Below are 23,647 nucleotides of genomic sequence, written 5' to 3'. Positions count from 1 at the left end.
TTTTTTTGAATGTCCAGAGGACCAGATTTAACTTTTTTAGATTTTTCTACCTGGATTATTGAGCATGCATCAGGAGATTCATGAAAGGTTTGATAAAGTTGATCAGCTCGTATGTAGATGATACCACGTTATATTCAGTAAAAATGTCCAAATTCCCTCTTGATTATTTTATCAGCTGAAGTATTTAGCCATTTTTATGAATCATTATCCAAAAGTCTCCTTTCTGGTAGAAATCAGTACAAGTTTTTGGAGCTTTTACCATGAAGTGAAAATAATAATTATTATATAATTATATAACAATCATATATAATCATATAATTATGAAATTTCCCTTTGGGATCAATAAAGTATAGATTATATTGATTGACTAATAAAAAGTTTATAGCCAAAGGTTTGTATTTTGCTTAATATTGCTAATTTTGAGAAGATTGTTTTTCATCTGTTTTGATGTTAAACCTAAACATTATATAAAAAGGATTACCAACTAATTTACAGAAAGTCTGCATCGACCTCTGAAACCTGCTGGCCAAAATGATACCATTCTTTAACTAAAATTGTGAGTCGCACAAAATCACTCCAAGGGCCGCAACTGGCCCACGGGCCTTATTTTGGACACCCATGGTTTAGATACTTGAACTCCCCATCTTTGGGCAAAGAGTTCCAATGTTGTCTTCATGCTTGCTCAAGATGAGTCTGCGATCAAGTTAAACTCAAAGCTGTCTGCTCCTCATATAAATAATGTTATTAACTTACTTTTTATGTATTTGAATGTTTCTGTTCAGTGCCCTGAGATGACTTCTGTTGTGACTTGGAGCTACAGTATATAAATAAATTGAATTAAATAGAATGGAAACTTATCCCAACCCAGAATGATCATTCCATCTGTTTCTGGTTGAGAACAATGGTCTCAGACTTAAAGGATTGAACCTCATGGGGCGGCTGTGGCTGAGTGGTTAGAGCAGTCGTCCTCCAATGCGAGAGTTGGAGGTTCGAATCCACCAGCAGTCACATGTCGAAGTGTCTCTGGGCAAGACATTGAACCCCTCATAGCCTCTGATGTCTCCCATCAGTGTATGAATGTGATCTAAAGCTCTGATTAGTCTCTTTAGAATGATTTGTTCAATTAGCTTTGTAGTGATCTAGTAGAGTGCTGTATGAATGGGTAAATGAGGCACAGATTGTAATGTAAAGTGCTTTGAGTGTCTTGAAATAAGATAGAAAGGCGCTATATAAGTACAGTCCATTTACCATTCCATTTCATGTCTCACACTTGGCTTTGTCCCACAATAATGTACTCTAATGGTACAAGGTTCTTTATTGTTATTTGCATCACATGTGGTACATGAGGTGGAACAAAATTGTATACTCAAGATCCCATTTACACCCAGAACTAGCAATAATATAAAGTATAAAAAAGAAACAGTATACAATGATTTAAGATATATGCTAAACAATGATAATGTAATATAATATGGTTTATTAAACAGCGGCCTGAACATGAGTCTGTTGTGAGCAGATGGGTATGAATACAGCAGCTTAATCAGCAGCACAGATAAAGTGTCAAATATCCAATTAAAGTGGCATTACAGGGATTATTCTGGTTAGATATTCATGAGTCTAACGGCCTCAGTGTAGAAGCTGTCCCTCAGTGTGGTGGTTCTACACTTAATGCTCCTCAACCTCCTGTCTGATGGGAGTGGGGCAAAAAGTGTGTGTACTGGGTGAGTGGGGTCCTTCATGATGCAGGTGACCCTCTTCCTGCATCTGGAGGTGTAGATGTCTGTGATGGTGGGGAGGCTGACTCCAACAGACTTCTGTGCAGTCTTCACCACTCTCTACAAAGCTTTTCTTTCTGCAGCTGTGCAGCCTCCATGCCACACGTTGATGCTGGAGCACAGGATGCTCTCCATTGCACACGTGTAGAAGGAGGTGAGGACTGAGCTTCCCAGAGCAGCTCATCTCAGCTGCCTGAGGCAGTAGAGGAAGTAGGTCATGGCCTAAAGACGTAGACAAAAAACAATTATTTGCAAAATTAGATGAGACCCTGAGGTTCCCAAACCCTTCAACCCCTCCCTATGATTGTGCCTTGAGATCTTATCCATGCACATCACAAACAGGATTAAATATAAGGGCCACACCTTGCAAGGTCCAGCAGTAACAAGCTCGACTCGGTGCTGAAAATTTGGACACAGTATATTGTTTATATGCACTAAATAGCTCTTAAATGTGACCTCAGTGCCCAATAATGCTGCAGCACCCTCCACAAAGTGTCTCCAGGGACACTGTTACAAGCCTAATAACGATCCATAAAATACATGGACCAGACAATTAATCTTCCCTGACCCCTTCAACAATTCTGCAATCTGGTTCAACTGTAAAAACCCTACTGATCCCCAACAGCTGGAACAAAAAAGGGACCAGTGGTCTGGTACAGGAATTGGTAAAATCCTTGTGTGACAAGAAGATATGTGCAAACAGTAGCATCTCATTGCATTGAGCATCTCAGGACTAATTTCGTCCACTTCTGAGTCCTAGTATCCTGCGGTGAAGAGCTTTTTAACTACCTTGATGACCTCTACTTCTCTCACCCCTTTAGAAATAATAAAATAAAACCCTTTCTCCATAAGCATTATCAAGCAATGACAGCAAATTGCATTTTCACACAACACTTCTGTGTTCAGATTTAGCTTCAGTGATGTAAAAAAAAGTTTAGTACTTCACAAGTTGTTGTACATCTGATGTTGTATTTGCCTGCTTTAATGATCTTGGAAAAAGTAGCTGATTTCTTTATTATAACCAGGGGTGCACATACATTTTTTGGTGGGCTCCTCAGGTGAGTACTAGGAGATGGTGTTTGGTACTCACCCTATGCTTTGTCTTAAGAAGTGCAACCATCCTCGCTGTCTTCCTCAGTGTCACTCCCACAATCCTCTGCTTCAGCTTCCTGCATGGTAGATGCTGCAGATGTACCTCCTTGTCCTTCGTATTTTTTTCTCTTTCATTATTTAGTAAAACCCTCTATTTTGTGAAATGTAGTTATAAAACCCTTCACGAGTTTGTATTTGCATCTTGTTGCATTGTTCTGTTTTATGTTGTTAATAAAGTTCTAGAAAAAAACTGATGGGCTGCATATATCTGTAGGGAAGTGGTGTTTACCTTCGAGACAATTTGAGGTCGTCGATTGGTCAGTTGTTGACACGCCTACTGGGTTGATTGGCATGTTGCATCACGGATCTGACAAGTGCAAAAAAAAAAAAGACGCTGCCACCGGCCCTGGGTGGAGGTGGGGCAGCCCAGGTGCAGCTGTAGCAATGTTAAGAGTTTTAATGTTGTTAATAATAAGTTCTTTAAAAAAACAGGGAGTGCTGGCCCACACATCAGACTGGCCCACCGGGAAATATCCCAATCCCACGGTCAAATACACACAGGCGTGTGGTACACATTCCTGATTTTTGTTGCACATATGCACCCCTGATTATAACACTAGCGTTGAAAGAGGCAGTCACTATTCATTAAATTATGTTTCAATAAAACATTTTATTTGAATACTCTAAACTTCACAACTTTTTGTCATGATGGTGACTAAAGGCTGGTGAGCTCATAGTATGCCAAAATCATATCTATGCCTAATGCCTAATGAAACTTTTTTTTATATAATTTTTTTCTTGTACTTGCAGGAAAGAAGCTGGGCTACACATTCGACAACAACAACTTCCACAATGTCTCTTTGGGTCAAGGCCAGGAGGTTATAGCTGAACAAGCCCTCCATTTGGCTGCTGAGAAAGGTCACTGGGTCATCCTGCAGGTAGAGCATATTCTAACACATTCTGCACAACTACAGAAAAATATACAACTTAGTGAAAAAAAAAACAACACATGATTTTACTGTCTGCAATGGTGCTGCATTCAAGAATTGTTTGAAACTTTAATAAACAATGTGTTCACTTATACAGTGAACAATGGGCAAACAAACATTATTAGCCCAAAGATAAAAAGGGAATAATGTTTTCTGTTCATTTGCTATCAAAATCCCTGCCCGGGACCTTTCTGGGTGGAGTTTGCATGTTCTCGCCATGCTGCGAGGGTTTCCTCCCACAAACCAAAAAAATGCACGTTAGGCTGATTGGTAATTCTAAATTGTCCCTAGGTGTGTGTGAGAGAGTGAATGGTTGTTTGTCTTGTTTGTCTCTATGTGTCCCAGTGATGGACTGGAGACTTGTCTAGGGTGTCCATGTGATGGACTGTAGACCTGACCAAGTGTCCCTGTGATGGACTGGAGACCTGTCTATGGTGTCCCCCACCTCTCACACAGTGATAGCTGGACATGGGCACCAGTGACACCCACAACCCAAAAAGAAAGAAGCGAGCAAAAGATAAAGGATGGATGGATGGATGCATGGATAGATGGATGGATGGATTTTTATTTATTAACCTTTATTTAACCATGCAAATCCCACTGAGATCACAGATCTCTTTTGCCAGGGAGGTCTGGACCTGAAGGCAGCCTAACATGCATGTTTTTGGTCTGTGGGAGGAAACCAGAGTACCAGGAGAAAACCCACGCAAGCACAATATGAACATGCAAACTCCACACAGAAAGACCCAAGGTCCAACTGGGGATTGAACCCAAGACCTTCTTGATGTGATACAACATTGCTAACCACTGAGCTGCCGTGCTGCCAAATGGATGGATGGATGGATGGATGGATGGATGGATGGATGGATGGATGCATGCCTACATTTAAATTTTTTAGTCAGATTGAATGTAAATGTCACAAAGTACAATACTTAAAATAATAAATTCAAGTAAAGTAGAAGTGCATAAAGGATTAATTACTTAAAAATGACAAATACACAAAATGACACTCATTTACTTGTTTAAGTGTAATTCCTTACCTCTGCTTAGCACAACACATTGCCCAGTAGTTACCTAAAACTTTGGCAGTGTTAGTCAGCACTGTCATGAGATGGTTTTAGTTTAAAACCTTTGCGTGGAAGGCAGGAGGTTATATGCATTTCGTTAAGGAAAGGTTATTATTAAAACTGCTTTTAAAGGAATGATAAAAACTTTACAGCAAAATAAACACTTCAGTTTAAAACATTTGTGTCTGTAGGGTCCATTGACGCCATTGGAAGTCATATTTTCTGGGACTTCCTTCATCTTTCTTGTGAAGTAGGTGTGTTATCACAGCGCTTTTTTTTTTTTTTTTTTTTTTTTTTAAATGTATTTACTCATCAGGATGTTTGCTGTCCTGAAAGTTTTGTCAGCATAAGAGCTGGATTTATTTTTCTGCAGTTTTTTTTTTTTTTTTTTGGGGGGGGGGGGGGCAAACAGCTCCACTGCATTAAACAGAACAATATCTTGAACCGCTGTGTCTGTTCTCTTATCTGGAGGGCAAGGCTGGCTTTTGCATTTTAAGTGAAAACCTTGGTGGAATTCTAATGGAGAGTATTGACAGATATGAACTGCAGACCAGGCGCTGTGGGACAAGCTCTTCCTTTAATTCACACAGCTGGTGGAGTTTAAAAAAGAAAGGGAGAAAGAGGGATTGTTGTGATGGCACCGCTCTCTTCTTCAGAGGCAGGATAGCGCAGACAAAAAGTTGTTTAATTACCTTAGCATAAGAATGTCGATCGATGAGGATTAAGTTTGGGGCCGAGATGGTGTAGAGGCAGGGCAGCCGGCTTGGGACCCGAGAGTTCCAGGTTCGATCCCCAGTCACTGCACATCACGTGGCGTCTCTGGGCAGCACGTCTAATTCCCAAAATGTCCCCCGGGCGCTTTCAATAGCTGCCCACTGCACCACCTGGTGGTGGATGGGTTAAATGCAGAGACTAATTTCGCCATTGTATGGAAACATACAGTGCTGACATTGTGATGACATTATTATTATTATTATTATTAAAAAGGACTTGTCCCCCTAGCAACAATCCTCCCACTCACTTTCTCATTGACTGTTTGTTAGTCTGCCTGCCAAGACCCCATGGCACCAAACAAGGAGAGGAAGGAAAGCCAAGAGTAAGGAAGGTATCATGTTTTCATTGAGTCTTTTACAATATGTTCTTCACCCCTTTTGTCTTGTTCTTCCATGTAGCTTCTCATACCTGAGTCGTATGTTCTCCACTGGTTTCCTGCTTTATAACCCACTCACTCATCCCCTCCACCCTCCTAACCCACACTCCTCCAGCTTCATGAATTTACTCTGCTGCTGCCATGCCATCTCCATCAGTGGAGAGCCAGGTCAATGGCAGGTTCCCCTTTTCTAGACAGGTAATTATACTTGAGAACAGCAGCTTCTGCTTTGATGGGGCTGAGAGAGGGAGATACAGAAACTTTAAAGCAGCCTGCTGGAAAGATGGAGAGGGGAGACTGTGAGGCAATCATTTGGATAGATTGGAGCTGAATATCCCAGATTGGCCACACATGGCCTAAACTGAGGATCCTTTTTGCACATTTATTGCTAAAGCCAGCCTATTTGAAGGCTGGGAAGAGTGTGGTTAGGAGTAGTGAAAATCCTCAACACCTGTGATTTCTATCTTTCAGTCAGATAGATCTGATGGCTTTTAGAAACAAACATTTCAGAAAATTATTTTAGTTTGAGAGTAATTTAAGCTGCAAAAATAAAAATGAAATATCTGTGTGCAAATTTTCTATGTGGTTTTACATCTTCACTGTTTGAAAGTCATGATCTTGATGACTTGAGGCAAATACTGTATATTCCTAAAGAATTGAGGTGAGTTCGGTTTATACCAGCAACAGCAAATATTTACAAATTTAAAATTATTACATTATCCTAGTCTTTTATACTGTCTGAAGTCTTTAATATTGGTGATTACTTAGTGTTGTAATTAGGGATGCACAATATTGGATTTTTGGCCAATATCCGATATGCCGATATATCCATCCATCCATCCATCTATCCATCCATTTATTATCTTCCACTTGTTCCAAAGTCAGGTCTTGGAGGCAGCGTCTTGAGCAGGGAGGCCCATACATCTCTTTCCACAGCCACCTCTTCCAGATCTTCTGGGAGGACTCTATTTTGTACCCAGGCCAACCGAGAAATTCTCTCCAGTGTGTCCTGGGTTTTTCCCGGGGTTTCCTCCCAGTTGGACATGCCCGAAGCACCTCTCTAGGGAGGCATCCAGGGAGCATCTTTACCAGATGCCCAAATGACCTCAACTGGCTCCTCTCAATGTGAAGGAGCAGCGGTTCTACATTGAGCCTCTCTCTCCTGGATAATTGAACTTCTCACCCTATCTCTAAGGGAGAGTCCAACTCCTCTGCACAGGAAACTCATTTCTACCGCTTGCATCCACGCTCTCATTCTTTTGGTCACTACCCAGTGTTTGTGAGCATAGGTGAGTGTAGACTGACCAGTAAATAGAAATCTTTGCATAACAACTCAGCTCCCTCTTCACTACAACGGACCGTCACAGAGTCCTCAATACTGCACATGCTGCACCAGTCAATCTGTCAGTCTCCCGCAGCATTCTGCCCTCACTCGTGAACAAAACCCTGAGATGAAAAACCCTTTTAATCAGGTATTCAGCCTGTTTAAAGGGAACAAACTGCCACTGGATAGTTTAATATTTTGTGTGCACCACTCTGAATGTGGGACAGAGACAGAAAAGGTGAAAGCTACTGTATATGAGGAGCTCAGAAAGAAGATTATATAGTCCATATTAAAGCTAAAGGCTGTAAGACCACCTCAGGGCAGCTTCACATTCCTCTGGCCACAGCTGTCTATATTATTAAACAGTAAAAGTTCATGAGACTTTAGCCAACCTCACAGGGTGTGGACTCAAGAGACAGATGGTGTCAATTGTATAACAAGAGCCACTTAAAACATCCAGATCCAGTTAAGAATTCATATTTTTAATAATACTTTTAATCTCAGCAATGTTAATGCAACCCTTTCTTTGACATTCACATGTGTGTTTGTCATCTTCCATGCATGTCCATGTACTTTTGCTTATACTGTATAGCCTTACCATGGATGAGTCTACAATGGCATATTTCTTTGAAAAACTTAACAAAGTACATATAAAGTCTTAAACCCATATTGTAACTGCATCTCCCTTATTTGTGATGTTGTTCTCTGTGTGTGGTCTCAGCTCCATGGTGTGATATTACTGCCTGCAGGGTGTTGGCAGCGCTGTTTGTCCCTCGGTCCTGTGTTCCTCTGTCATTCTGGAGTCTGACTGCTGCAGGCCCGCCTCCTCAGAGCTGGAGCCCAGCTGTGCAGCTGTCCTCAGCACCACTGTCTGATTAACGTTTTTCTACATATCTAAAATTCACCTGTTCATATTTGGATTTTAACAAGGCTTAGCAAGTGGTCAAATGTGCCATTGTAGCTTCCCACAAGTTGTGTATGATAGCAATGCATCAAAGACTTCGCCATTGGTGTATTCTAATGTGTTTATATTCAACTTTTAAATTAATATGTAAATAGAGGATTCTTTGATGTAGTATCAGCGCAGTCATCGCCGAGGCTGGGAGGCCCCTATCAAGATGACGTTCAGGGAACTAAAAAAAAAACCCACGTTGCACCTGAAAGTTAATTAAAAACCCATAAAAAGTGCCACTGCTCTGTCTTGTCTGTTTGTTGGCCTGCTGCTTTGCCTCTTTCTCCTATTCCTTCTCCATCTTCTCTCCCTGCAGCCACACGATGAATGCTTTCATTATGCTGACAAGTTCTCAGGCAGTCTCTCACTTCTCTTGTCTCTCTTTATTGCCAAACTATTTACATGCCAAGAGGAAGGCTTGGGCTCTGTCTTGATGAATTTAGACTTTTAATTTGTATACCATTCATTACTCTCTTAGGCATCAAGTAGAAAACTCAGTTCTTCTTTCCTGCTCAGCTCTGAGTTCATCCTCAACTTCCCCATCAATGAATTAACTTCATCTTTTTTTTTTTTAAAGTAGCCCCCCAAACTGTCATTCTACTCACCATTGTTCCACGTCATTTTTCCCTGAGTTCTTTCTTCAGCCATCAGAACGAAGATTAAATACTGAGAGCAAAGGGAAATGAGAAAGTAAAGCGGCTTATGAATCAATGACTGCAGTTATTAGTGCTGTAATTAGATTTAGGGAACGGGCAGCGCTGCATGGTGAGAAGTGGGGGGATGGGTTGACTCTTTATCATTCAAAGGATATCCTGTTCCTGTCAGGACAGTTGAGATGGAAAACTGAGCTCTTCTATGCCTGTGTGATATAATAAGTCAGCTCCACTGTCTGTATTGTTGGGATATGAATATGCAGAAAAGTAGGATTGAAGTTATGCCAGGGAGCGGTCACTTAACGTCGTCAACCTGAAAACAGTTCTTTCAAGTGTTATGTTTCATTTAATTTGGTGCCACATCAAAGTCACCGTGAAGAGCAGCAAATGTGTAACATTTTAATTGCTTCCTTTTTGTTAGTTGTCATTACATTGTCAATACAACAATGAATTATGCTGACAATTCCCACACCAAGTTCCTTATTGTGTGAATGCTTATTAAACATTCACACTATTGTGATCCATTTTTCTTCCGTACTTTTTTCAGTGTGATTCTCATTCCGCAGATTTCAAGCTATTTCAACAAATCATCAATCAAAATGTTCAGCTCTTTCAGGACTTCTCATCCACAACCTCTCCTCTTCCACCATAACCCTCAACACTGGGTCTCCTCATGGATGTGTGTTGAGCCCTCTCCTGTTCACTGCTCACATATGATTGTGCAGCTACCTATCCAGGCTGTCATATTGTAAAGTTTGCAGATGATACAGCAGTGGTGGGATGCATCACAAACAACTATGAGTCTAGCTACAGACAGGAGGTGGAACACCTGGAGAGCTGGTGCAGGAAGAAAAACCTTCTCTTCAGTGTGAAGAAGACCAAGGAGATGGGCATGGACTTCAGAAGGAACAAACACACCTACCGCTGAACATAAGAAAATCTGTGGTGGAAGTGGTCTCCAACTACAAGTACTTGGGTGTGCGCCTGAATGACAACCTCATCCGGGGCAAGAACACTACCAGCCTGATCAAGAAAGCTCATCAGAGACTCTACTTCCTCAGGCAGCTGAGATGAGCTGCTCTGGGAAGCTCAGTCCTCACCTCCTTCTACAGGTGTGCAGTGGAGAGCATCCTGTGCTCCAACATCAACATGTGGCATGGAGGCTGCACAGCTGCAGAAAGAAAAGCTTTGCAGAGTGGTGAAGGCTGCACAGAAGATGTTGGAGTCAGTCTCCCCACCATCACAGACATCTACACCTCTAGATAGAGGAAGAGGGCCACCTGCATCATGAAGGACCCCACTCACCCAGCACACACTTTTTGCCCTGCTCCCCTCAGGCAGAAGGATGAGGAGCATTAAGTGCAGAACCACCAGGCTGAGGAACAGCTTCTACCCTGAGGCTGTTAGACTCATGAATATCTAACCAGGATAATCACTGTGAAAAATCACTTCATGTTGCTGCTGATTTGTTTCATGTTAAACGTTAAATGGACTGTACTTATATCAGAGTCAGAGTCAGAGATTCTTTATTGCCATTCGCACCTTATGTGGTACATGTCGTGGTAAAACAGTAATAACATCTAAGATATGAAGTAAGAAAAACATCAACTAAATAAACACTAAGCACTCATAACATAAAACATTGAACATCAGCACAAACTTGAACATGAGTCTGTGTGAGCGGATGTGCACGCATGAACACATCAACATTGAAACAGATCAGCAGCAACATGAAACAGATCAGCAGCAACATGATGTGATTTTTCACAGTGATTATTCTAGTTAGAGATTCATGAGTCCAACAGCCTCAGGGTAGAAGCTGTTCCTCAGGCTAGTGGTTCTACACTTAATGCTCCTCAACCTCCTTCCTGAGGGGAGTGGGGCAAAAAGTGTGTTTGCTGGGTGAGTGAGGTCCTTCATGATGCAGGTAGCCCTCCCCCTGCATCTAGAGGTGTAGATGTCTGTGATGGTGGGGAGGCTGACCCCGACAGACTTCTGTGCAGCCTTCACCACTCTCTGCAAAGCTTTTCTTTCTGCAGCTGTGCAGCCTCCATGCCACACATTGATGCTGGAGCACAGAATGCTCTCCACTGCACACCTGTAGAAAGGAGGTGAGGACTGAGCTTCCCAGATCAGCTCGTCTCAGCCGCCTGAGGAAGTAGAGTTTCTGATGAGCTTTCCTGATCAGGCTGGTGGTGTTGTTGCTCCAGCTGAGGTTGTCATCCATGCGTAAACCCAAGTACCCGTAGCTGGAGAGCGCCTTTCTATCTTATCAAGATACTCAAAGCTCTTTACAACACAATCTGTGTCCTCATTTACCCATTCATACAACACTAGATCACTACAAAGCTAATTGAACAAATCATTCTAAAGAGACTAATCGGTGCTTCATCACATTCATACACTTATGGAACACACATTGGAGGCAACAAGGGGTTCAGTGTCTTGCCCAGGGACACTTCATCACTGCTGGTGGATTTGAAACCCCAACTCTTGCATTGGAGGACGACTGCTCGAACCACTCAGCCACAGCCGCCCCAACTGTTACTGTGTTTGTTCATGCTCATCTGCTCACACAGACTCGGCGTATTGTTTTTATTGTTTCTGTGCTATTAGTGCTTAGTGTATATTTAGTAGATTTTCTCTTAGTACATATCTTAGATGTTGTCATTGTTTTTCTTTTACATTTTTTGTTGGATGTAACTGGCACCCTTTGTACATAATCTCGTTCTATCACATGTACCACATGTGGTGCGTATGATCATAAAGAAACTCTGACTCTGACAATCCTGCTATGACTTTTGGTATTGGTGCAACTTTAGCTTTTTGAAATATTTAGCCTTTTCTGCCATTTTTTTCCTGATAGAAAATTAATTGAGCTCATTTTACATCTTTCTAATCTTTAGATCTGTTTACAACCTTTTACTGCTCCTTTCACATTTTGTTCTGGTTCAGCTTCTTTCAGCATCCTTGGGCAAAAAAACAACAAAAAAAAAATCAGCTACTTTCAGCTAATTTCAGCTGTTTTGTGCTCCTTTCAGATTATTTCTGCTAACTGTGACAGTTCTTTGCTTCTTTTAACATATGCTTGCTAATTTAAGCTTGTTATGCTTGTTTCAGCTTTTTCTGCTATTTCAGCTGCAATTTTGCTGTTTTACTCTTAATTTGAGCTTTTTCCCCCTTTTCTGCTAACTCCACACTTTTTGCACTCATTTCAACTTTTTTCAGTCTAATTCGGCAAAAAATGTGCTTTCTCCATGTCCTTCTGGTAATTTAATCTTCTTTCTGATTATTTTTTGTTCCTTTTCAGCAGTTTTTTTTCTGATTTAAATTTTTTTCAGATAATTTCCACTCATTTCGGCTTCTTTCAGCCTAATTGGGCAAACATGTTCTTTCTTCTTTCTTCTGCTAATTCAAGCTTGGCCTATGTTTTCAGCTACCTTTTTATTATTTTCTAGCTAATTTCAGCTGTTTTCAGATAAAGTCAAGTTTTTCCATGGTAATGTTTGCTACTTTTAGCCTAATTAACTTCTTTAGGCTAATTTCAGCTTGTTATGCGCTTTCAGTTTTTTTCTGCTAGTTTCAGCTTTATCTGCTATTTCAGCCACAAATATTTTTATTCTAATTTTAGCCTTTTCCACTAATTCTGCATTTAAAAAAAAAATCTCATTTCAGCTTTTTTCACTTCCTTCTGGTAGTTTAAGCTTCTTTTCAGCTACTTTTTTTTTTTTTTTACTAATTTCACATTTTTTTTAGCTAATTTACTAAGTTTTGTACTAATTTCTGCTAATTTAAACCTAATTCAGCAAAAATGTGTTCTTTCTGCTTTCTTCTGCTCATTTAGGCTTGTACTTTCATTTCAGCTACAATTCAGCATGTTCTTTTAGCTAATTTCAGTGAGTTCTTAAGCAATAAGCATTCACACTGCATTTTCGCAGCAATGCAATTTCTCTAGTTAAGCTTAAGTGTTATTCAAATATGACCAGAGTTTTACAGTTATCCAAATAAATACCTGAATGGATTTGATTTTTTTTGTCCCATAGATGTCATAATTCAGCCTATTAACCAGCAAATATCAATCATGCAATGCTGTTTTTCTTTTACAGTTTCTCATCTTTTTGTTTGTTTCTTTGTCTGTAAGAACATCCACCTGGTGGCCCGTTGGCTTGGAACCCTTGAAAAACTTCTTGAGCGGTTTTCAGAAGGAAGTCACAAGAACTTCCAAGTGATTGTCAGTGCAGAGCCCTCCTCCACCCCTGAGGGCCACATCATCCCACAGGGCATTCTGGAAAACTCCATCAAGATCACTAACGAACCACCTACAGGCATGCATGCCAACCTGCACAAGGCCCTAGACAACTTTAACCAGGTGACACATCCACACTCCAAACATGGTGGGGGAAAAAACAACAACAATAACAACAAAAAAAATTCTGCTGTGTAATTTTAGGCATCAACCTTTTATTTTCCTTTCCAACCACATGCATTTAAAAAAATAAAAAAGTAGTTTTTCATACACATACTATTGTATGTGAAAACATTTATTTTTTAAATTACTAGTTTTGATTGTGCTACTCTCAACATGCTAATTGTTGTATTATTTTTTATTTCAAATGAGTTTCATGTCATTTTCATGTTGTACTCTTTTCTGTTTTTACCATTTAAATAATCTAAGACTTTATGCAATATAGCCAAATAAGCATGCAATAATAGAGTACACACTTACTGAGAAAAGAAGTTTGGCATCTAGAAGGACAAGTGTTTTTGAACTGTTTGGTTCACATTCTGACTATTGATGGGTATATAAATGACTTGATTTACAATAAGCTGTCTGATCTAAAACAAGTACCAGAAAAGATAAGAGGTGACATCTAAAATGAAGGGATAATGTCATTGGACAGCTGTTGGAGTGTTAGGCCAAACAGTGAGTGAAGGTCAACAGACAGAGCTAAGTCATATTCCCCTTAGACAGGATTACCAGCACATGGAGTTTTTCGTGGGTCACATTGTGGGTTTGAATAAAGCCACGTGGTCTTATCATACCATTCCATGCCATACCATACCCTACCCTACCCTACCCTACCATACCATACCATACCATACCATACCATATCATACCATACCATACCACTTTTTTATAAAGCACATAAAATTGCAACAAGGCCAACCAAAGTGCTTCTTATGTAACTGCACAGCATGTGGTGTGTACAGATGTCAGAAAGTTGATGATGGAAACAATGTGAGGTCGTCCATTTACATTCTGAAGGTGCTGTAGGTTCTGGTCACCCAAGCCTGACGTCACCAGGGAAAGAACACTGTGTTGTGCAACAAAACATTACAAAACATCATGACTTCTCTTCTTGCCATATGGACATAAGTACTGGACTCTTTACAACACCTTGTGTCATTCTGCACCATGAATTAGTGATTGGAATCAGGTGTACTATGAGTTCTTCATCCATTATGTAGGTTGTTGTTAATGCCACAGCAAAGATAACTGTGTTTTGAGTGGTGCTGTAACCAGGAGGAATGAAATATTGACAATTCTTGTACTACACAAATTGATGAATCTCAGTTCTGCGTTACATAAAATGATAGTTAAGTGTGCATTTGCTGGCACAGACAAGAGAGAATCAATCCTTCCAATGTTATGGAGGAGAAACAAAACAATATTTCTCCTGGTTATGGAGACATAGGAGTGACTTTGGATCGAAAGTGATTTTGGGGAATATCGACAGCATAGAGCTATATCCTGCATCTGCACATTTTACCCCTTCTGAGACAGCACCCTGTTACAGTCTTTCAAAAAGACAACACCCTACCACACTCGGAACGTGTGTCTATGAATTGCATGCATTGTGTTGAGTTTCTTCTGTGGTCAACAAGGTCCTTCAATCTTTTTCGACTCAAATCTGTGTGGGATCAACTTGTCCATAAACTCCAACTTAGAGCTGATCTGCTGTATCTTGATGGTCCGTTCAAACAGATGGGTGATGACCTTCTGCACTAAACCACTGCTCAGATTTCACCCTGAGGTGAACCAAACTTGTTGTCAGTGAGTGTATATTTGTTGACAAGTTGATACGGAGGGTCAGTGTTTCCCCTACCATTATCCAAGGAGGGTGCCCTGCCCAGTCAACAGAACCAAGTGCCCTGTTTCTTTCACTCACAACTCTACACCCCCCTTCCCACCTTTAGTGGTGCACAATACAGACGTGCTAGCTAAAAAGCTACAGATGTATTGCTCCTCTTTTGTCATGCACCCCCTATCCCCTGTCTACAAAAATCCCTGAAGCGGAGTGCCCTGCCAAGTCAAGTGACCTCAGGGATACACTTGAATGTATACATGGTAGCTTCTAGTAGTTTCTCTGAAAGTTTAAAAAAATATCTGAATACTTTTTTTTTATATATATTTCACTTGGCTAATTTGGTTACTGGCCAGCAATGGTGAGCACCATCCCTACAGCAGGAAAGGCGCATGATTGCCTCTCATTCTGGGGCCTTTCTGTGTGGAGCTTCCATGCTCTGCTTGGGCTTGAGTGGGTTTACTCTGGGTACTCTGGTTTCCGACAGACCATAAACATGCATGTTCGGCTAATTAGTAATTCTAAACTGTCCCTGGGTGTGAATGAGAGTGTGGATGATTGTCTCATTTGTCTCAATGAGGCCCTGAGATGGACTTGTGACCTACCTAGGGTGTACCTTGCCTCTTCCACTTCTTCCTTCACCTTTTTGAGATTGACACCAGCAATCCAGAAAGGAAAATGGGGGGACATAAACTTGATGTATGGATAATTTGGGTACTGTTCAGCTTGTTTTATTTTAGTAGTTTGAGTATTTTGGTTATTTGTTCATTAGATCGTCTTGTAAAAACTCTTCACACCTACATGTTTATTGGCTGATGACAACACACTGACTGCCCAAAGGTTACAGCAAACTACTAAATATTTTTAATACTGCAAAATGAGACGAAACCAGAATGGGAACATTCTTCCAGAAAAAAACATCACCACTCACTCCTAATGATCATTGGAAGGTATCACTTATTTCAGACTGACATGCTTAGTCTGTTTGTCTTATTACTGCATTATTGAATGGCCATAAATAGTTGAGAGAAGGGGTATTTGATTTAATAGAAAGTTAATTTTCAGGTTGTGGGGTCACTGGTTCCATCACAGAGTGATGTCCAGCCATCACTCTGTGAGAGGCGGGTTACACCCTAAACAGGTCACAAGTCTTTCACAGGGCCACACAGAGATAAACGAGTCAAACAACCATTCACGCTCTCACACCTAAGAACATTTTAGAGTTACCAATCAGTCTAACATGCATGTTTTTGATCTGTGGGAGGAAACCAGAGAAAACCCAGAGAAAACCCATGCAAGGATGGAAAGAATATGCAGACTCCACCCAGGAAGGCTTCCAGCCAGGATTTCAACCAGGCCGGCCTGTTTGTTGAGAGGCAGCTGCTCTACCAGCTGTGCCACTGTGCTGCCCAGTTTGTAAGATGTTTACCTTAATTGTGACCCAATTTATTAATAAATATTTTGTTCATCCTGATTTGTGGTAAAAAGACTTAAGATGCCTGGGAAATTATCTCGGAAGAATTTAAATATTCATTGTCTGGAATCTTACTTTCTGACAGCAACTAAATCTCAGGGTTGTTACATGGTCTTTGCTGCAGAAGGAACACATACGATTTTATTGAAGATTCATCTAAAATCTTCTCATTTTAAGTGCCACAGCTAACAGAAGGCAGTCATGTTGCACTTTCCTTGGAATTAGCAGTGACCTTTGCAGGACATACACATGCTGAAGTTTAAGGTTTGTATCATTGCATTCTGCGGGGAGATGGTGGTATTACGTGAGGACAAACATCTCAACAAGGTCAATTTGTGGAGCTATCAGAGAACAGCCAGACAATATCATGCAGCCATGACATTCTGTAGCCCCCATAGTTAAAAAGGATTGTTGTGCGACAGTGGCCTCCCCTAGTGTTTCTCTTCCTTATCAGTTTGTTGTCTTTATCTAAGTCGTACCATTATCTCTGTGCTTTGCTGCCAATGCATCTTACACTATTACCTGAGCTCTCGGCTTCTTCCCAATCTATTTACAGGATCATTAGTTGGCCGATGTCTATCTGCCTGATAACTGCAATGCATTTGTGAGCCCATCCCTATGCAGGGACACACGGGAGATCTGTTGAGGTTAGAATCTGGAAATATTCTGGTCTTGTGTACTCAGTGAGAGCTAATCAATGTTAGGCTAACTCTCTTTAATAGCCCACCCGCAAGGCTAAAACCACAGCTAAGCTAGAGAAATAACAGCATCATTGGTTTTTCCACCAGTAAATGCTTACAGCTCTGCAGCAGGTTATCTTTCCCAGACCACACACACACACACATGCGCACAAAGTATTTTTGCACTAAGGCAATTTCTTGCACAATAATACAATTGTAAAGTGATAACTTTGCTATAACTGTTCTGGAAGAAAGTTCTTTAGATTTTCAATACCCAGTTCAGTCAGTCCTACTCTCAGTTGTAATCAGATTCTCCAGTGTTTAACGCACTGATATGGAAATGCTCGTTTATGTATTTGTATGTTTATGTGTCTTTGTGGCTCAGATCTTGCAGCATTTTGTTTCATTTTAGTCCACAGGTCATGAATAGGGAGGTTATGCATCTCTTTCAGCTGTGTTGAGCAGAGGAGCGTTGTGCAGAATATTAACTAAACCTTAGGCTGGGAGTGTGTATGGCAGTCTGCCTGTGCATCGTAGCAGTCAGCTCCCCAGGGCACTGCAGCAAAGGAAGTGGGGGCCTTCCCACTCAGCATAGTACACGATAGAATAAAGAGAATAGTCTTTCTGTTTCCATGGAGGTTACTGGAATGCTTATTTAACTATCTCTCCCCCTAGAGATTAGAATGTCATTTATGTCCATTTTTATTTGCCTGTCTAGAATAATGAGCCCTGTAGACAGTTGGAGGCTGAAAGTATTTGACAAGTTGCAACAATTAAAAAGGAATCTCATCATTGGGTTTACTGCCATAGTCTGTTACTGTGATGCATCAGGGAAGATTTGATTAAATAAAACTTATCACCACTTTTTTTCTTAAACACATGAGTGCTGTATTGTTAATGTGGTATGCAGTTTGGGAATCCCTGTTGCTTAAATGTGTCACTTTTTGGTCTTTTTTTTTATTTTCAGGACTCATTGGAAATGTGCGCTCGGGAGAATGAGTTTAAGAGCATATGGTTTGCCCTTTGCTATTTTCATGCAGTGGTGGCAGAGAGGAGGAAATTTGGTCCTCAGGGTTGGAACAGGTCATATCCCTTTAACATTGGAGACCTGACCATTTCTATCAATGTCCTCTACAACTACCTGGAGGCTAATCCCAAGGTAAATGTGTTTCTTTTTTTATTTTCTGTGTGTTTGCAGCAGATTACAAAACTCCATTTTTTGTATCCTAATGGAAAACATGAACTTGTGTGACATCAGCTCCACACTGCAGGCCACATTTTAACAGAAACATCTCCTTGATTTGCTATTTCGAGGTACCATACGACGATCTGCGCTACCTCTTTGGTGAGATAATGTACGGGGGTCACATCACCGATGACTGGGACCGGCGATTGTGTCGGACCTACCTCGAAGAGTTTATCAAGCCAGAGATGATGGAGGGGGAGCTGTACCTCGCACCGGGCTTCCCCCTGCCTGGAAACACTGATTACAACAGTTACCATCAGGTGGGGCAATTAGGACTGGACTCAAATCGCCATCCATGCATCCATCCATCCATCCATCCATCCATCCATCCATCCATCTTTTCTTTCATTCTTTCATTCTTTTGTTTTTTCATTCTTTTGTTCTTTTATTCTTTCTTTTGTTCTTTCTTTTTCTTTTATTCCTTCTTTCTTTCGTTTGTTCGTTCTTTCTTTCATTCTTTCTTTCGTTCTTTCTGTCGTTCTTTCTTTTTTTTTGTTCTTTCTTTCTTTCTTTAGTCCTATCTTTCTTTCTTAGAAACCTATATTATATTTCCAGCATTCATTGAGCAAGAGGTGTGGCACATACTGGATAAGACCTACGGGTATTTCCAGCCATCTCATGAAATTTTATATAAACTAAAAACATAAATAAATAAAAAAACAGTACAGTAACTAAATGAATACAACAAACTACAGAAGCTTAAGCTACAAGTTTAACCTTGAAGAATCAGCTATTAAATGTGTTATAACTCTCAGTTACAGTACAAGAAAGTGTAAAGATTACATCCTCTAAATGTCTCCTTGGGGTTGGGAGTGGAAGGTATGTGGCCCCCTGCAAATTTGTGATAGTCTAAAAGAGCTATAACTGAGCTACTCTAATTAAAATAATTTCCAGATGATGATTCCCTGGGTACAGTGCAGACTTATGGAGTTCAATGATAAATCAATAAGAATGAAATTATAGGTGGGTTCCTGGGAAATTGCAGATCGTAGTTTAGTTATATAAATATTTCTCTTAGGTGAGGTAAGCTTGCTGTGGGTGGGAAGACTGTCAGTGAGTTTAAATGGCAGAAAAGAGCTAACAGAGACTATAGAGTCATCCATCCTGACAGGCATAACAAAAATAAATACTGTATATCAGTATGAGAAAATAATACATTGAAAATACAAAAAAAAAAAAAAAGATAACAAGAAACACAAACTGTATTCACACATTCACAAAGTTCAGTCTTGAAAAATACAGAATTAGGTTTTGGTCATTTCCAGGTCTGGATAAGTTTGAATAAATAATTAGACTGCTTTCTTCATTTGGTTTTCTACAAAAAATTAAATAATATGTATTTCTAAAAATAAATAACTGAAACAAGAAGGACTTTTCTTGCTGATAAAATAATACATCATCACCATAGAATACAAACATACATGCAATGCTAATTGGATATCCAAAGTGTACCCCACAGACAGTGTTCATCTCATTGTTTTACTGTATTTCACAAAATGTTACATTTGAGGATTTAAAGACTCTAAAGTATTTTATCTACTTAAACCATCTCCAGCCTTGTACTTCTATGCTTCACTATCAATATTTGGTTATCCTTCAAAGATGTGATCATTTACTGAACTGAATAAAGTGTGAGTGATTCACTTTAACTCACCATTTCAAATCGTTATTACTCAAAAATTTGTTAAATAAAAACATAACTTTGAAAAAATGAATAGTCTTCTGTATTTGAAAATAGGATTACATATAATATGAAAATAAATACAAATTATAAAAGGTTTTCCACTTCACTGTGTGACAGGATTTCAGCCAGAGACCATTTTTGATTAGTAGAAACTGTTTCTGCTTTGGGTAGAATCTCATTTGGCTGCAACTACTGGAGACTGACATAACAAACTGCAAGAACTGCAAGAAAGTGGTCAAATTTTCATTTACATCCATCCATCCATTATCTTCAACTTGTTTTGAAGTCGGGTTGCAGGGGCAGCAGTTGAGCAGGGAGGTCCATACATCTCTTTCGACAGCCACCTCTTCCAGCTCTTCTGGAAGGATTCCAAGGCATTCCCAGGCATTGAGGACCATGGCCTCAGATTTGGAGGAGCTGATTCTCACCCCAGCTGCTTCACACTTGGCTGCGAACCTCTCCAGTGAGAGCTGAATATCACGGCACGATGACGCCAAAAAGACCACATCATCTGCAAAGAGCAGAGATGGATTCCTGCGGCCACCAAACTAGAATCCCTCTGCCCCCTGGTTGCACCAAGAAATTCTGTCCATAAAAGTTGGTGAAGATTTCATAAAAGTTATGAACAGAATCGGTGACAACAGGCAGCCCTGGCAGAGTCCAACTCCCACCCTGAAGAGGTCCAACTTACTACCAGAAATGCAAACCAAACTCTTGCACTGATTGTATAGGGACCAAACAGCCCATAGCAATGGGCCCACAATCCCATACTCACAGAGTATCCCCCACAGTGTAACCCCAGAAACATGATCTAATACATTTTCTAAGTCCACAAAATGCATGTAGACTGGATGGCCCAGTGTTTCATGGCCAGGATGGAACCTGCATTGTGCCTCCTGGATCTGAGGTTTGACCAACGATCAGACTTTCTCTTCCAGTATCCCAGAATAGACCTTACCAAGGAGGCCATGGAGAGTGATTCCCCTTTAATTGAAGCACAACCTCTGGTCCCCCTTTTTTAAGAGGGAAACCACCACCTTAGTCTGCCAATCCAGTGGTGCTGCTCCCGATGTCCATGCGATGTTGCAAAGGTGTGTCATCCAAGACAGACCCACAACATCCAGTGCCTTAAGGAAATCAGGGAGGGTGAATCTCATCCTCCCCTGTAGCCCTGCTGCCGTGCAGCTTTTTAACTACCTCGGTAACCTCAGCCACAGTTATGGACAGACTAACCCTGGAGTTCCCCAACTCTGCTTCTTCCTCCATTGAAGACGTTCTGGTTGGATTGAGAAGGTCCAAGAAGTATTCCTTCCACCTCCCGATGACATCACTGGTTGAGGTAAACAGCACTTTAACTGAACACAGTGTAAGTAAAGAGCTGCTTTCCCCTCCTTAGTTGCCTGATGGTTTGCCAGGATCTCCTCAAAGCTGACCAAGAGTCTTAATCCAAGGCCTCACCGAAATCCTCCCACATCCGAGCTTTTGCCTCAGCAACAGCCAAGCCTGCAGACCACTTGGTCTTCCAGTACTCCTCAGCTGTCTTTAGAGTCTCAACAGTCAACAAGGACATATAGGACTCCTTCTTCAGCTTGACAGCCTCCTTAACCTGGTGTGTCCACCACCGAGTTTGAGGATGGCCTCCGCGAGAAACACCAACAACCTTGCAGCCACAGCTCAAGGCAGCCACTTCAACAACTGGGCCACAGAACATGGCCCACTCGGACTCAATGTCCCACGCCTCAGCTGAGATGTGGTTAAAGCTCAAAAGAGGTGTGAGTTTAATATCTTTCTGACGGGTTCTTCTGCCAGGCGTTCCCAACAAACCTTACTACACCTTTTGGTCTACTGGGTCTGTCCGGCATCTTCCCCCAACATCCGATCCAACTCATTATCAGGTGGCAATTAGTTGACAGCTCAGTTCCTCTCTTCATCCGAGTGTCCAAAACAAATGGCCACAAATCAGATGACACATCTACAAAGTCAATCATCGATCTATGACTTAGGACATCCTGGTGCCAAGTGCACTTATGGACACTCTTATGTTCGAACATGGTGTTTGTGATGGACAACTATGAGTAACACAGAAGTCCAACAACAGAGCACCATTTGAGTTCAGATCAGAGAGGCCATTCCTCCCAATCACACCCCTCCATGTCACAATGTCATTACCCACATTGGCGTTGAAGTCCTACAGGAGAATAAAGGAGTCCCCAGCTGGCAGACCTTCCAGCACCCCAGCCAAGGATTCCAAGAAGGCTGAATACTCTGAACTGCCGACAAGCAAAAGTCAGAGCCCATCCCCCAACCCAATAGTGCAGGGAAGCTACCCTCTCATCTACTGGGGAAAACTTTAACACACAGGCGCCAAGTTGGGGGGCTAAGTGTAGACCCACACAAGCTTGGCATCTCTCACCATAGGCAACTCCAGAGTGGAATAAAGTCCAGCACTTCTAAGGAGATTGGCTTCAGAGCCCATTCTGTGCATCGAGGTGAACCCCATGGGTAGAAACCCGGTCACCAGGCGCTCACCGACAAGCCCTTCCTCCAGGACTGGGGGGTTCCAAATTAACTTTTTTTTTTTTTTTTTATGTGGGGGGACTTGTCCCCTTAACATATAATGGTTGCGACACCTATGGTTGAATGATTTTTTTTTTTTCATTTTCATTTAGCCTTTATTTATACAGGTTAGTCTCATTGAGCCACGAGAACTCATTTTCAAGAGAGACCTGTTTAGGGAGCACATGGTGGGGGTTAAGGGCCTTGCTCATGGGCCCAGAGTGGGGCGAATGAGGGTGGGGGCAAGTGTGGGTGTTTCACCTACCCCACCCACAATTTTGATGTTGTCGGGGCTGGGGCGTGAACTGGCGATCTTCGGATCACAAGCCCACCTCTCTAACCTCTGCGCCACCACTCCCCCTAATTAATTGAATTAATGAATTAATGAATTAATGTAAAACAAGGTAAAATACTAAGTACATAAACATATTTGCTTTGGTATTTCTATTGACATTATCAAATGTTTAAAATACTGTAATTTCTGGACTATTGAGTGGTCCTGAATATAAGCCGCGCCCGCTAAATTTAAAAGGAAAATTAAAATTTTACATAAATAGGCCACACTTGTGTATAAACCGTGGGTTTTCATGTATAACCTGAGATATTTACACAGAAACATTTTTTTAAAAACTTCTAATTAACTATGTACTGGTAACATGCACAATTACAGTAAAAAACATAATAATTCTGAGCAGTTCCTTTAACACGGCTGATACAAAAATAAATAAATACAGTAGTCTACCAGGAAGTCAATGATCGCTACACCCGCCCCCCCAAGAGGGATGTGTATTGGACAGCTGTGTGAGCACCTGGGTGTGACGAAGCTACAGCAGCATGAAGCTAGTTAGCCCATCAAAAAAAAAAATAATAATAATCCATAAATTAGCCACAAAGTATAAGCTGTGGTGTTCAAAGCATG

General features: G+C 41.0%; 1 protein-coding gene across 1 annotated transcript in view; it reads left to right on the top strand.

The window, feature by feature from the left end:
• Positions 1–23,647, top strand: part of dnah9 (dynein, axonemal, heavy chain 9) — a 428,033-nt gene that overhangs the window by 358,608 nt on the left and 45,778 nt on the right. Inside the window, exons 70-73 of the mRNA XM_037691599.1 lie at positions 3,678–3,805; positions 13,144–13,371; positions 18,210–18,401; positions 18,557–18,748. Coding sequence (XP_037547527.1) covers positions 3,678–3,805; positions 13,144–13,371; positions 18,210–18,401; positions 18,557–18,748 — 740 coding nt within the window. The remainder of the gene's footprint in view (positions 1–3,677; positions 3,806–13,143; positions 13,372–18,209; positions 18,402–18,556; positions 18,749–23,647) is intronic.

Source organism: Nematolebias whitei, chromosome 17 (assembly GCF_014905685.2).
Source record: "Nematolebias whitei isolate Nwh7 chromosome 17, NemWhi1, whole genome shotgun sequence".
Classification (NCBI taxonomy): Eukaryota; Metazoa; Chordata; class Actinopteri; order Cyprinodontiformes; family Rivulidae; genus Nematolebias; species Nematolebias whitei.
The sequence above is the reverse complement of the archived record's forward strand: the minus strand, read 5'-3'. Positions and strand labels throughout refer to the sequence as shown.